Here is a 13,136-nt window from a genome sequence, read left to right as displayed (position 1 = left end):
CCACTCATGAAAACGTGTTCTTTAATACTACATAAAAGAACTTCTCATATTCAGAATTTTTTTTGTATTTTTAACTTTCTTTGAGGTACAAACCCAGTTGAAAAGTTCAGACCTCTTGTAGGAATTATGTGTAATTAGTTTGCTGTATTTTACAAAATTTTTCCACTAATGACTGTATATTGTAATTGAAAACCTTATACGCTTCATCTTTTCTCTACATTTTGTCTGACACAGCTAGGGCACAGGTGTCATGTTTATGCAGGTCATTTACATTGTTTTTTGAAGTTAGGGGGATTTGCCAAATCTGATGTGGCCACTCATATGCGCCCTTCATGCCTAAAAAAGGAAGAAAACGGTCAGATCAAATGCTTATATAGAAATGTTCTTGCATGAGGTCCAGCGTTTCAGTATTTCAAACATTTGCGAGTCAAGATTACACAGTGGAATGTGTGACACATGAAGACAACAATAAACTGTGAAGTGCAAGTATGTGTCAGTTCACTCCTTGTTACTGCTTCAGTAACACTGACACTGTACACTGATGGTGTTATTGCTGCAGCAGTGTATGGGTCTTCCAGCTAGCATCCCAACAGGGCGTTCCACATCGCTGCAGTCTGCTGCCGAGCAACTGGCTCATCACTGTAGTCCAAGATGTTGCCATTCCACATGCCGATACCCCTCAAACCTTTAGACTTCACCGCATTTGCTTTGGAACAAATGCTCTCTGGGTCATCGAACCAGACCTGATGAATCTGTCCATTTTTATCCTGGGGAAAATAATACAGGTGTTAGAGAAAATGAGAAATGATAGTAGGGCTTGTTTGTGGGTGAGTAGGCTGCAAACCAACCCTTGAAGACAATCACTAGGGATTAACTGCTGTTGGGAAAAGCTGATTTGTTCAATTTAGGGAGTAACAATCTAGTAGCATGGGTAGGAGCCAGAACACTACAGATAACAGCCTTGCCTGAAACACCTAATTTGCTCAACATGAAATTCATTTGGACTAAGGAAATGTGAAGCTGTCAACCTCACATTTGGCAGAAAGATAACTGTTGAAATACAGTCATATCCACTAGTATTTGGACAATGACACCAATTTTGTAATGCTTAAAGACATCATGGAAGTGAAGACTGTCAGCTTTAATTACAGGGGTTTATCACAAAGATTGCATTAACCATTTAGGAGTGACAGCCATTTCAACAAAGTCCTTTCATCTTTCGAGGTTAAAAGTAACTGGACAACTGAATGACGAACAGCTTCATGTCCAGGTGTGGCCTGTTCCCTGGTTATTCTACAGCAAATGAAGCGGATAAAAGGTCTAAAAGAGCTCTATCCAAGGACCATTCCACCATTCAAATGTAACAGAAAAATAATTGATAGCGGAAACTTTAGAAGACGCAAAATCAACAATTTGGCGCATTCTTAACAAGAAAGGATCCAATGATGAGCGCAGCCACACCAAAAGGCCTGGAACACAACTTAAGTGGATGACGGCAGAATTTTTTTGTTGGTGAAGAAATAGCCTTTTACAACATCCAGCAAAGTCCAGAATGCAATTGAGTAGGTTGGTTTGTCATTATCAAAGTCTGCTTTCAAGGGATGCCTTTGTTAATGCAAATATAGAGGGTTACCAGGGTGCAAACCACCGGTAACAATCAACAACAGGAAGGACACACTGGAGTCCAGAAAACAAACAAAAGTCTGCCAAATTCTGGAAAAAGTTTTTCTGGGCGGATGAAACCAAGATTAAACTTCATGAGAATGATGGTAAAAGTATGGAAAAGGTTTTGGAACCATGTTGTTCAGACAATGGAGAATATTTTAAATTATAAAATCCTAATGGACCCCCAGATTATCTACCTTGGTCTAATACCTGTAATGATGTAATTAAAAGAGAAGACACTTACTTATTTAAAATTTTAATTCTTGCCTGCAAAAAGGTTGTAACGAGGAACTGGTTAAAAAGTGACCCTCTTCGACCACAACAATGGCTGGACATTATAGAGGAAATATATACCATCGAAAAATTAACATTTCATCTGAGGATTAAGATGGAAACTTTTAAGCGAAGATGGGAGAAATGGACCATATTCAAGGACACAAATTCTTGATATCAGATCAAGTATGGAAAAGCAGTCAAATGTATCAAAAATAGCATCCCCCCCTCTTGTATTGTGTGTTTCTTTTTTGTTTGTTTCTGCACTGTAAAAGTGATTTAAAATATCAAAATAAAAAGTAAAAAAAAAAAAAACAAAGTATGGAAAAGGAAAGGAAAAGCTTTGGAACCAAAGCAATCGATGTCATATGTCCACCATGGTGGACAGTGTCATGGCATGGGCACATATGGCTCCAGTGGATCTGGGTCACTGTTGTTAATTGATGATGATAGAAGGAACAGACAGTATTCAATGCAGTTTTTATAGTAAAAAGTACACGTTCAGAAACCACGTCATCACCTCCCTTCTATGTCCGTCAGACTCAGATACAGACATTACAGTATTCATCAGCAGCGCTCGTGCCACAGTGCATCTGCAGAACTCATACTGTTAGTGTACAATGTACACATCCACGAATCCGCAGCGCACGTTAACATGGGTCTACAGAAAAGAAAAACTTTACTCAAATAAAGAGTAACACTTTTACATGCAAGTAAAAATATATTCTATTGAACGGATCGAATTTTATCGATACAAACATTCAGTAACCAATGCATCGTGATATCATTTCAAACTTTTCATTCACTCGCAGCTTCTCTACCGGTGCACTTGGATGTCGGCGTATTGATACATATCGGATAATCTTCCCATCCCTAGTTTATACCAATGCACGCTAAATAGCCTAAATACATTTTCATTCAAGCTGCTGTACTACTATAAAAATGGGCTGATAAAATAGAAGATTAAATACATGACATCAGAACTGAAGCATTCATTGTTATTTGGATTTGGATTGACAAGAAATAAAACCTAACCCCACATGGCTAATTAGCACATATTCTAATCAACACACAGTTAACTTGCATGAGGTAATGACTGATTATGTAATTTTAATGACCAAAATAGATACGTTAAAGATGACATTAGCTACCCTATGAAAACTTATGATATATATTTGATTATGAAAGTATTTCAGTGCTGTTAAACTGGTGTGGAACTTTTTAACACAGTTTTTTTCAAATATCCTGGCTTTGTTTTGAATGCTTACATTGCTTAAATTACACACAGAAACGACAGAATTCACAAAAACTACCATCTTTTTACTGAGCCATAGCATAATCCCTTATTGTGCAATGATGGGTTTTCTCCCAATTTACACACTGTATAAAAGGTTCAGTGAGGGTTTAAGCTGTCACTTCAGAAGCACCAGGCAAAAAACAAAAGAAATCAGTTTAGACTTGAGAATATTAATTGTTGATGCTCACAAAGCACAAAGTTATTGCAGAATTTCAAAGTATCATCAAGAAAATCAAAGAGAGCCACGCAGCACAGAACAAGCCTGGCAGAGGTAGACAGAGAAAGTTTTAAAGACTGTGGAAAGAAAACTATTGAGAGATGTGTTTAAAGACCCCAGAGCAACTGCCAAGACACTAGTGAATGACTTGGAGTTGGAGGATTAGGGACCGCTGCACAGGAATGAAAAAACGAGAAAAACTCTAACCTAACATCTTCAAGGTAGACTGAAGTATGCCGACAACCTGAAGACAAGTTATGCATACTGGAAGCACATCCTTTAGTCAGATGAGACAAAACATAGAGCTTTTTCGATATAGAGACATTGCTTATGTTTGGTGAGAGGGAGAGACATATAAGATTTTAAAAGAAAAGCTCAAACAGTCAGCAACAAAACTGGGTCTGGGTTGTCACTTTGTCTTCCAACATGACACTGACCCAAGACATATGTCACTCCTGGTGAAGATCTACCTTCAGAGGACTAAAGTGAACATTATTGATCATCCTGAACAAAGCTCTGATTCCCTTTGAAAATCTGTGAGGTGAACTGAAGGCCAAGGTCCATGCCAGAAGGCCATTAAATCTGAAGGAGAACAATGGGCTGGGACTCCACTGCAGACATGTCACAGACTTGTTGAAAACTACAACAAACAACTGCAGGCTGTTATCCAGCAAAAAGAATACACAATTGACTATTAACAGCAGGAAGGCTAATAATTTTGACCTTGGTTTTTGTGAAATAATTTTGTTTGTGCAAAGTATAATAATGTAAGCATCCTGAATTTCACTTTTTGAAAAAGCTGTGGTTAATTTTGTTTTTACCCTCTTTAACAGCAATTGTGAAATACTTGTAAAAAAAAATAAATAAATAAATACATTTTCATAGGGGGCTAATCATTTCATCCTTTACTGTATACTGCCAATACAGTCACAAGCAGTATAGAAGTTTCTAACAAAGGCATTAATAAGATAAACACAGTAAACAGTTAAACCACATATACAGAGTTGGCTGACATACACATACTTTCCTGGAGATGAAGGATGCAGGAATTTTCTTGTTCCAGTTGCTTTCATTCATTCTACTTCATTCCTTCTTTTTTACTGGAGGACACTTCAAACTTATCACAGGACTTTTCTGTGCAGTTTTATCACAGGCTGCATTTGTTTAACTCCACATAAACAGGCTAATAACAAGACGCAATGTGATAAAACAGTATCTGGTCCCTTTGCATAATCTGAACCTGCTTAGAGCCGTCTTTTAAATGTAGTATCATTGTAATATTATGAGCTCTATATTATGAGGTCTCAGATCCTCTTTAAATCAGAAAAGGGTCAAAATAAAAAAAAATGAAGAAAATGCACCTCGTAATTGAAGTAAGGGGCCTGCTGCTTGCTGTCCCAGAGTCTGCCAGTCAGTGAGCTGTTGACCTGCTTCATAATCCAGCTGTATGCCTTCTGTTTCCCTGCAGCATCACTACAAGGAGCTCCACGGAAAGGAACTTTGGTTATGGAGCATATTCCCTCCTGGTACAGAAGAAAACATAAAGGACTGAACAAATATCACACTACATAAAGGGTGTAAATTCAACCAATTGTGTACTTTGCCTTCAACAACTGAGTTTTTATGGATGGAAACAGTGCTCTTTCAAACACAGAGTAAAGAAATGAGCTTTAAGAAAAAATACTACAAATGTTTTTGGTGAATATTCATCCAATACAATGGGACCCTTCTGTATGGAATTTGCATGTTCTCCCCGTGTCTGCGTGTGTTCTCTCTGGGTACTCCGGCTTCCTCCCACCATCCAAAGACATGCACTGATAAGTTAATTAGTTAATCTAAATTGCCCATAGGTGTGAATGTGAGAGTGATTGTTTGTCTCTATATGTTCAGCCCTGTGATGAACTGGCGAAATGTCCAGGGTGTACCCTGCCTTCGCCCGTAAGTAGCTGGGATAGGCTCCAAGCGACCCCCGTGACCCTACTGAGGATAAAGTGGGTTCAGAAAATGAATGAATGAATGAACTAGAAGCACTCGGAGAGCGCAGACCTCCGCCAAGGCTGATCAGTGGCCCCCCCCGTGGGCCCCCCCACGCCAAGGAGGTTATGTTTTTGCCAGGGTTTGTTTGTTTGTTTGTCTGTCTGTCTGTCTGTCTGTTTGTCTGTTTGTCTGTCCGTTAGTGTGCAACATAACTCAAAAAGTTATGGACAGATTTTGATGAAATTTTCAGGGTTTGTTGGAAATGGGGCCCCCCGTGGGCCCCCCCACCCCCGATCACCACCAGAATTTAATCATTTCTTCCTTATCCCATTTCCAACAAACCCTGAAAATTTCATCAAAATCTGTCCATAACTTTTTGAGTTATGTTGCACACTAACGGACAGACAAACAGACAGACAGACAGACAGACAGACAGACAGACAAACAAACAAACAAACCCTGGCAAAAACATAACCTCCTTGTCGGAGGTAATGAATGTTGTGAAGAGCAAAATACCAATACTTTTCACAATAACACAGACGATTTGTTTGCAAGTTATAGGTTTTGATTTTGCAATTACTTTTTTTTTGCTTGGGTAAGTTTTATTCTCTTTCAAATTCATATATTTTGTTTGAGAATTAAAAAGTTTTGTGTGAATATATTGGCACAAAAAAATCCCATGTCATGACATACACTGACAAAAATGGAGACTTTCTGAAACACTGATGTACACAGTCATATTTGCTCCTTGGTTGGATCTTATCATTTGCTTCGTATCCTTACCTGATTCCTCAAACCCCTTTCATATGATACTTGCATAAAGAACACCCAACATTGCCCTTACCAACAAGCTGTTAATTCATCAGGAATACTGAAATACATGTAATTCTGTATCCATGTTGCATAGTTATAAGCACCTGTTGCACAGTTAAATGCTCCTTTTCATCATGATACTAGTGACTACATTCAGTTTGCAACAGTTCCAGGCCCCAACATCATGTGATATGTGTTTCAAGTGTGTTAAGAATGTTGGGAGATTATTTCTGAAACACATTAGTGTTGCTGTAGCCTTAGTTTTAATTTGTCAGTTAGGCTAATGCAAATTGTATTACCTGGGACAGGTTGAGACATGGGTAATCATAGCCATACCACGGTACTCCCATCACTAACTTCTTTGGATCAATCTTTAGGTTCAAATACTGCTCATAAGCTTGAAAGAAAGATAAGAGGCTGTTAATGCAGTTGTTCAGTGGTTGGTAATTTCGTAATTGTTTCTCGTTTTTTAATATCTGGACAACATACCATTCAGTGTTTGATTAATTGGGGCATTTGCCATTGCAATACAATCTCCCAGTATCTGGCTCTGTTCATCGTAGGACATCACAAAGAGCAGGTCACACGAGTTAGCAATGGATACATAGTCGTAGCAGCGCTTGTCAATACATTTTGGTGACCAGGCAACATCAAATGACACCTGAAGACAATGAAAATGTAAACATCAGTGCTGTGGATCTGGGGCATAAGAAAAAAGTCATAGGGCCGAAGCCAAGTTTAGACATTTTTTGTAATCTCACCAGTAACCCTGATTACTAGGTCAGACTTAATCTTATGCTGTTTAAAACAATACACAGACTGTATTATTCTATTATTACAGCTAAAGATAGCCTTCTCAATAAAGTTTCAGCTGTTTAAAGCCAATGTAAATCTGTCCTCTGTCATTTAAAACATTCTTACTGGTCATGTAGTATTATTTTAAGGAACTGGGTTTAATTATCAGTATCAAACACAGATTTCCAGGAATATTATTCTAAGGTAAATATGCTGACACTATTATGCCAAACACTTTTTACCTGAGACCCTGGGATCTCCCTGTGGAAGGCCTCAGTGGTCTCTTTGACTAGTTCTGTCAAAGCCTGGTACTCTGGTGAACCCTCATCCACTGCCTGCTCGATGTCTAAGTTGATTCCATCCATAAACTGACTCTTAGCCAAGTTGACTTTCTCCATGATCCAAGCTGTTCTGTTGTCTCGGTCCACAATGTGGGTCAGTGGAACGTCACCTTTTCCAACCAAGCACAGGGAAGTGGATTCATACCATACGCTGTACTGAACATCTAAAGACCACAACACGTTATTTTGTTGTAAAAAGATACTGCTATCCTTTACCTTTGAGGACCACCCGTGCTCCCTTAGAGTGAGCAAAACACATAAGTTCAGCGTCATATTTTCCAAAGGTTGCCACAGTCGTCACGATGCTCCAGTCGTAGGACTTCCACATTTTCCCACCCACATCAAACACAAACACCTATGGTGCAGAAAGAAAATTCTGAGTTTGAGTCTGTTTCTTACTGAAACATATTCAACATTTATAAAAGCAAGTGTTTCAATTAGGTCTGGCTGATGTTCAGCATTTTCACAATTAGTGGTGTCTGAAATCAGATAAAAATTCACCACATCCACCTTAACACCACTCCACCTTGCAAGTGGTGGTGTTCTCAACAAGATATTACTTATTACTTATTGATTAATCTTTCCTAAACTTTTAGTGACTACGGACAATATTACAGTGCAAGTTTAATTTTTACTATTTGTGTTAATTTATTGTAAAACATTGGGGAGTAAGAGTCTGGTTTAGACTAGCTCAAAATGAAAAGTGTTGTGAGTTAACTTCTATTATGATGTGGCACTATATAAATTCAATTTGATTGATTGATGAGTAGGTTTATTTATGTAGCCTATTTATTGTCTTTCTGTTTTCATTCAGTGTCATATTAAATGCTTCGTGGACCTCTATGCACCTTTTCTTTTTAAGTCGATTTTGTATTGAATTTTCATGTTTGCTAGTGTCTCTGAGGTCGAGTTGTGTATCACTGAGTATCGATGATCAATATCACCCCATATACATTGACTCCATCTCTCTCTCTCACCATTTTAATAATGTTATAAAGCATGAAACAACGGTTAAAAATTCTGAGCACTGGTGTGGGGGGAAAATACACAGATTAACTGCGCATTATGTCAACACAACTGTTTTGCATTGAAAATAAATGCCATTCGTCTTTCTGGCCAAAACAGAGTAAACAACCGCAATATACGTGGTTTATTCCAAAAGAATGTTGCCTCTGTTCCAAATGTGGTGTCTTATTGGAATAATCTCTTTCCAAACCTGAAATGGAAGAAAATCTGGTGTCTTCCCTCTAAATATTTAATTATAAACAAGACAAAAGAAGTTTCTCTCAAATTAATTCATCATTTCTATCCTTGCAAACTGTTCCTACAAATATATAAAAAGGACATCAGTGTGGATTGCTCCGTTTGTTAATCAATCAGAAGAAAATGTATATCATCTGTTTGGTCCTGTCCCTTCTCAAGTGTTTTCTGGCAAGATGTCTGTTTTTTTTATTAGTCAAATTATTGATTTTGATTTTTCTCTTCCTTGTGCAAAAACATTGTTTGGTATTTTCTCATATCCTGCTAACAAATCAGATCAATATTACATCATCAATCTAATTCTATTTTTAGCAAAATATCACATTCATAAATCCAAATTCTTCAATCACGAACGTTCCTTTCTAATTTTTAAAATTGAGCTTACTCAATATATTTCAAGTATTCAGTATTCTGAAAATAAAAAAAAATAAAAAAAAAAACCCGCTGATCTATGTAACACTTATGATCTTTGTGTAAACTGATGTATTTGTGGTTGCATATTTTGTCCCCTGGCTATGTTCTGTTCTGTTTATGTTGTTATATTAATATTATATTGTACTTTATATGTATCCATTGTACATTGTATATCCAAAAATTAATAAATATGTAATAAATAAGTAAATAAGTAAATAAATAAATGCCATTCGTCTCTTGGCCTGTGTGTTTTGACAAAATATCGCGAGACATTGCAAAATTTTATGAAGTGGCGGAAGTTACTGAAAGTGAATTAACTTAAATAAAATAAATTAAAAAAAAAAAAAAAAAAAAAAGGTATATGAGGGGAACAAAAATGCTAATCTCAATTTTTTTTCTGCTTTGCATGTTAAATACAACACACCTGTTAAAAGACCTGCTTGTTTTTTCATATATCAGGTATCTCTCTTTTTTCTGTTGACGGTCTGTTTTTTTGAAATGATAGTGTATTCATTTGCAGCACTTCTTAAGCGATGACTTTTTTGTTTGAAACGTTAATTCCTGAGTGAAGGTTCAACAGTTTTGCTCTTGTCGGTCCAACAGGCTAACTACCTCGAAGTCCCTGTGCGGTCGGATCTGCTGACAGAGCTCCGGTCTCTCACACGGACACAGACTGGCCCCGCAGACCAGCAACACCGACGGCAAAAAGCAGACAAACCACTGCATTCTGCATAGAGACGATGGTCGGACGAAATAAAACCCAGCCATTTGTAAAAGTATGAGACCAGTGAACTTTGTTTTGTCAACAAGTCACGTTACTCTTGTGGTCTTCTGACTGTCTACGGAATGTCGAAGGGGACAAACTACATTAAGTGAATCGCCAACGTCAACACGGAAGAGCACGGTATCTTTTTTTTTTTTTTTTCAACTTTACTGAAAATATTCACGTATACAAGACATATAAATTTTGAGCAAACATCAAGATGTCAGAGAGAAAAAGCATACATTTAAGAAAAAAATGCATAGATTTAAAGACATAAGGCAGAATAGACAAATAATAGTATATATATATATATACAGGGTGGGGAAGCAAAATTTACAATGAACATTTAGTTGTTTTTTAGTAGTAGTAGTAGTAGTAGTAGTAGTTTATTCAGTCATGACAACACCAAATATTGTACACAGTATTGACATTTCATGCAAAGGAAAGAAAAAGAATCACAGAATCACAAAATCAAGAATCTTGTGTTGAATAATGTATTGAATAATGACTGAAAAGGTATAGGCAGAAGCAGACTGCTTATCAAGGCCTATCCTATATTACAACTTTTTAGGCTACCAACCTCCAAAGAAACAACAACAACAGATAATTAATCGCATTTATAAGCTTCAAAAATAGCTTTACAAACCATTTTCTTAAAAACCTAAAAAGAATTACATGTTTTTAAATTTATGTTGGCATCATTCCAAAATTTAACTCCAATAATGGACACACATCTCCTTTTCATACCTTTTTTAGCTTTTTGTACAGTAAATTTGAAAACACCTCTGAGATTATATGGAATGTCCTGAATTGAAAAGAACCTCTGTATTGGGTCAGGGAGCATTTTTGATTTTGCTCTGAACATAACTTGCATTATTTTATAATAAAAGAGATCATAAAATTTCATCACATAAGAATTTAGAAAAAGTGGCTCCGTGTGAGCATAATAATCAGCCTTATTGATATTACGTATAGCTCGTTTTTGCAGTTTTATTATTGAATTTATAATGGTTTTGAAGGTGGATCCCCACAATTCCACATAGTAAGTTATATAGGGAACAATCAATGAGTAATAGATTAAATGCAAGGCCTTGGTTTTTTCTCAGCAGGCACTACGTCATTTGTTTTGAAACCAAACATATATTGATGTCATAATCATACCTAACACTATTATCCATACCTTTTCAGAAACTTTTGCCCATATGAGTAATCAGGAAAGCAAACGTCAAAGAGTGTGTGATTTACTGAATGCACTCGTCACACCAAAGGAGATTTCAAAAATAGTTGGAGTGTCCATAAAGACTGTTTATAATGGAAAGAAGAGAATGACTATGAGCAAAACTATTACGAGAAAGTCTGGAAGATACTATTAAAGAAGAATGGGAGAAGTTGTCCCCTGAATATTTGAGGAACACTTGCGCAAGTTTCAGGAAGCGTGTGAAGGCAGTTATTGAGAAAGAAGGAGGACACATAGAATAAAAACATTTTCTATTATGTAAATTTTCTTGTGGCAAATAAATTCTCATGACTTTCAATAAACAAATTGGTCATACACTGTCTTTCAATCCCTGGCTCAAAATATTGTAAATTTTGCTTCCCCACCCTGCATAAAAAAAACATATCTAACAAAATAAATAAATAAATACATCAGAGAGTTCAGTCTATTTTAAAGATTTCTTTAAAAATTGCTAGGGTGCTAGTGCTTTTTTTGTTAAAGATAAATTCTAAAGATTTAATATATTTTTCAAATTCCATCAGGAAGATTTTAAAATTTGGGTGTGTTTTGGTATATTTATTTTTGTGAATATGACATTTTCCAAATAAAATGATCAAATTTACATCAAATTCTGAACTAGAAGCACTCGGAGAGCGCAGACCTCCGCCAAGGCTGATCAGTGGCCCCCCCCGTGGGCCCCCCCACCCCCGATCACCACCAAAATTTAATCATTTCTTCCTTATCCCATTTCCAACAAACCCTGAAAATTTCATCCAAATCTGTCCATGACTTTTTGAGTTATGTTGCACACTAACGGACAGACAAACAAACAAACAGACAAACAAACAAACAAACCCTGGCAAAAACATAACCTCCTTGGCGGAGGTAACTATGAATGTACATGGAAGACCACAGTGTCACCGTGTAGGACACAAGACCTGAGAGGGCTTTCCAAATATTCAAATAGGAGTAATCCTCAAAGATAAAAACACTGAGATTTTAGTGAATAATCTCATTATTATTACAAAATATTACATACACAAGTGTCGTAATACCCCCCCACCCCCCCCCCACCCCCCATGGCTTGCTCTTAAGAATGAAATCTCCTTGTTAAAAAAAATGTCTGAACCAAATAAATAGTCCCAATGTGAATACACTGTACACATTTATAACAAAATGTAACCTTTCCTTAACCCCTTGTATTAGTTTATTTTATTGCTGTTTTTTTGTCTGTTTTGTTTTAGTTTTATTTATTTATTACCTCCGCCAAGGAGGTTATGTTTTTGCCAGGGTTTGTTTGTTTGTCTGTCTGTCTGTTTTGTCTGTCCGTTAGTGTGCAACATAACTCAAAAAGTTATGGACAGATTTGGATGAAATTTTCAGGGTTTGTTGGAAATGGGATAAGGAAGAAATGATTAAATTTTGGTGGTGATCGGGGGTGGGGGGGCCCACAGGGGGGGCCACTGATCAGCCTTGGCAGAGGTCTGCGCTCTCCGAGTGCTTCTAGTTTTCTATGTTTTAGTGTCTTTGCTTGCATCTTGTATTCTGCTGTTGTGCCCTTCTGCTTTGTCTGTCAAAGCACATTGTAAACTCAGTTTTTAAAGGTGCTATATAAAAAAAAAGTTATTATTATTATTCCCTCTATAATCAGCACTTAAAATGTACTAAAATGTACTTTGAGTTTGACGTTTGGTATCTATATTTTGCATGTATCACTGTAAATTTCAGTATTGACATGGGCACTTTTGTGCAGGTGCATGGAAAATAACTGAACAAATCTTTAAATCAGAGTCATGTGCCCTTAAAGCATATAGTTTGATTTGTACATCAAAACTCTGCTTGTTTTTATCTACAGTGATAAACATTTTGTCGGGTTACCAAAAGTCAACTGTTTTGAACAAAGTTTTTAAATGTCTTGATAATTTGCTGTATTAGACTTTTACTTATAAGGAAACATTTTTTATGTTAATAAAGGATCTCAACTGCCTATTTCTACCACTGCATTCAAGCAAACCAAACTCTAAATGTGGTCCGATAACTATAATACAACAAAGTCAGAAATAATAAATAAATAAATAAATAAATAAAAAGTATTCAAAACACTT

The 13,136-nt window shown here is 36.6% G+C and overlaps 1 protein-coding gene across 1 annotated transcript; it reads right to left on the bottom strand.

The window, feature by feature from the left end:
- Nucleotides 1-56: 56 nt before the first annotated feature.
- On the bottom strand, nt 57-9,881 carry ctbs (chitobiase, di-N-acetyl-). Its single transcript, XM_030132513.1, has 7 exons — nt 9,665-9,881; nt 7,595-7,733; nt 7,280-7,488; nt 6,732-6,903; nt 6,542-6,639; nt 4,814-4,975; nt 57-767 (listed from the first exon to the last, which is right to left on the bottom strand). The coding sequence occupies exons 1-7, from the start codon at nt 9,818-9,820 to the stop codon at nt 579-581; spliced, it is 1,125 nt and encodes a 374-aa protein (XP_029988373.1). The 5' UTR covers nt 9,821-9,881; the 3' UTR covers nt 57-578.
- Nucleotides 9,882-13,136: the final 3,255 nt, after the last annotated feature.

Source organism: Sphaeramia orbicularis, chromosome 4 (genome assembly GCF_902148855.1).
Source record: "Sphaeramia orbicularis chromosome 4, fSphaOr1.1, whole genome shotgun sequence".
Classification (NCBI taxonomy): Eukaryota; Metazoa; Chordata; class Actinopteri; order Kurtiformes; family Apogonidae; genus Sphaeramia; species Sphaeramia orbicularis.
This window is presented reverse-complemented; position numbering and strand designations above follow the sequence as displayed.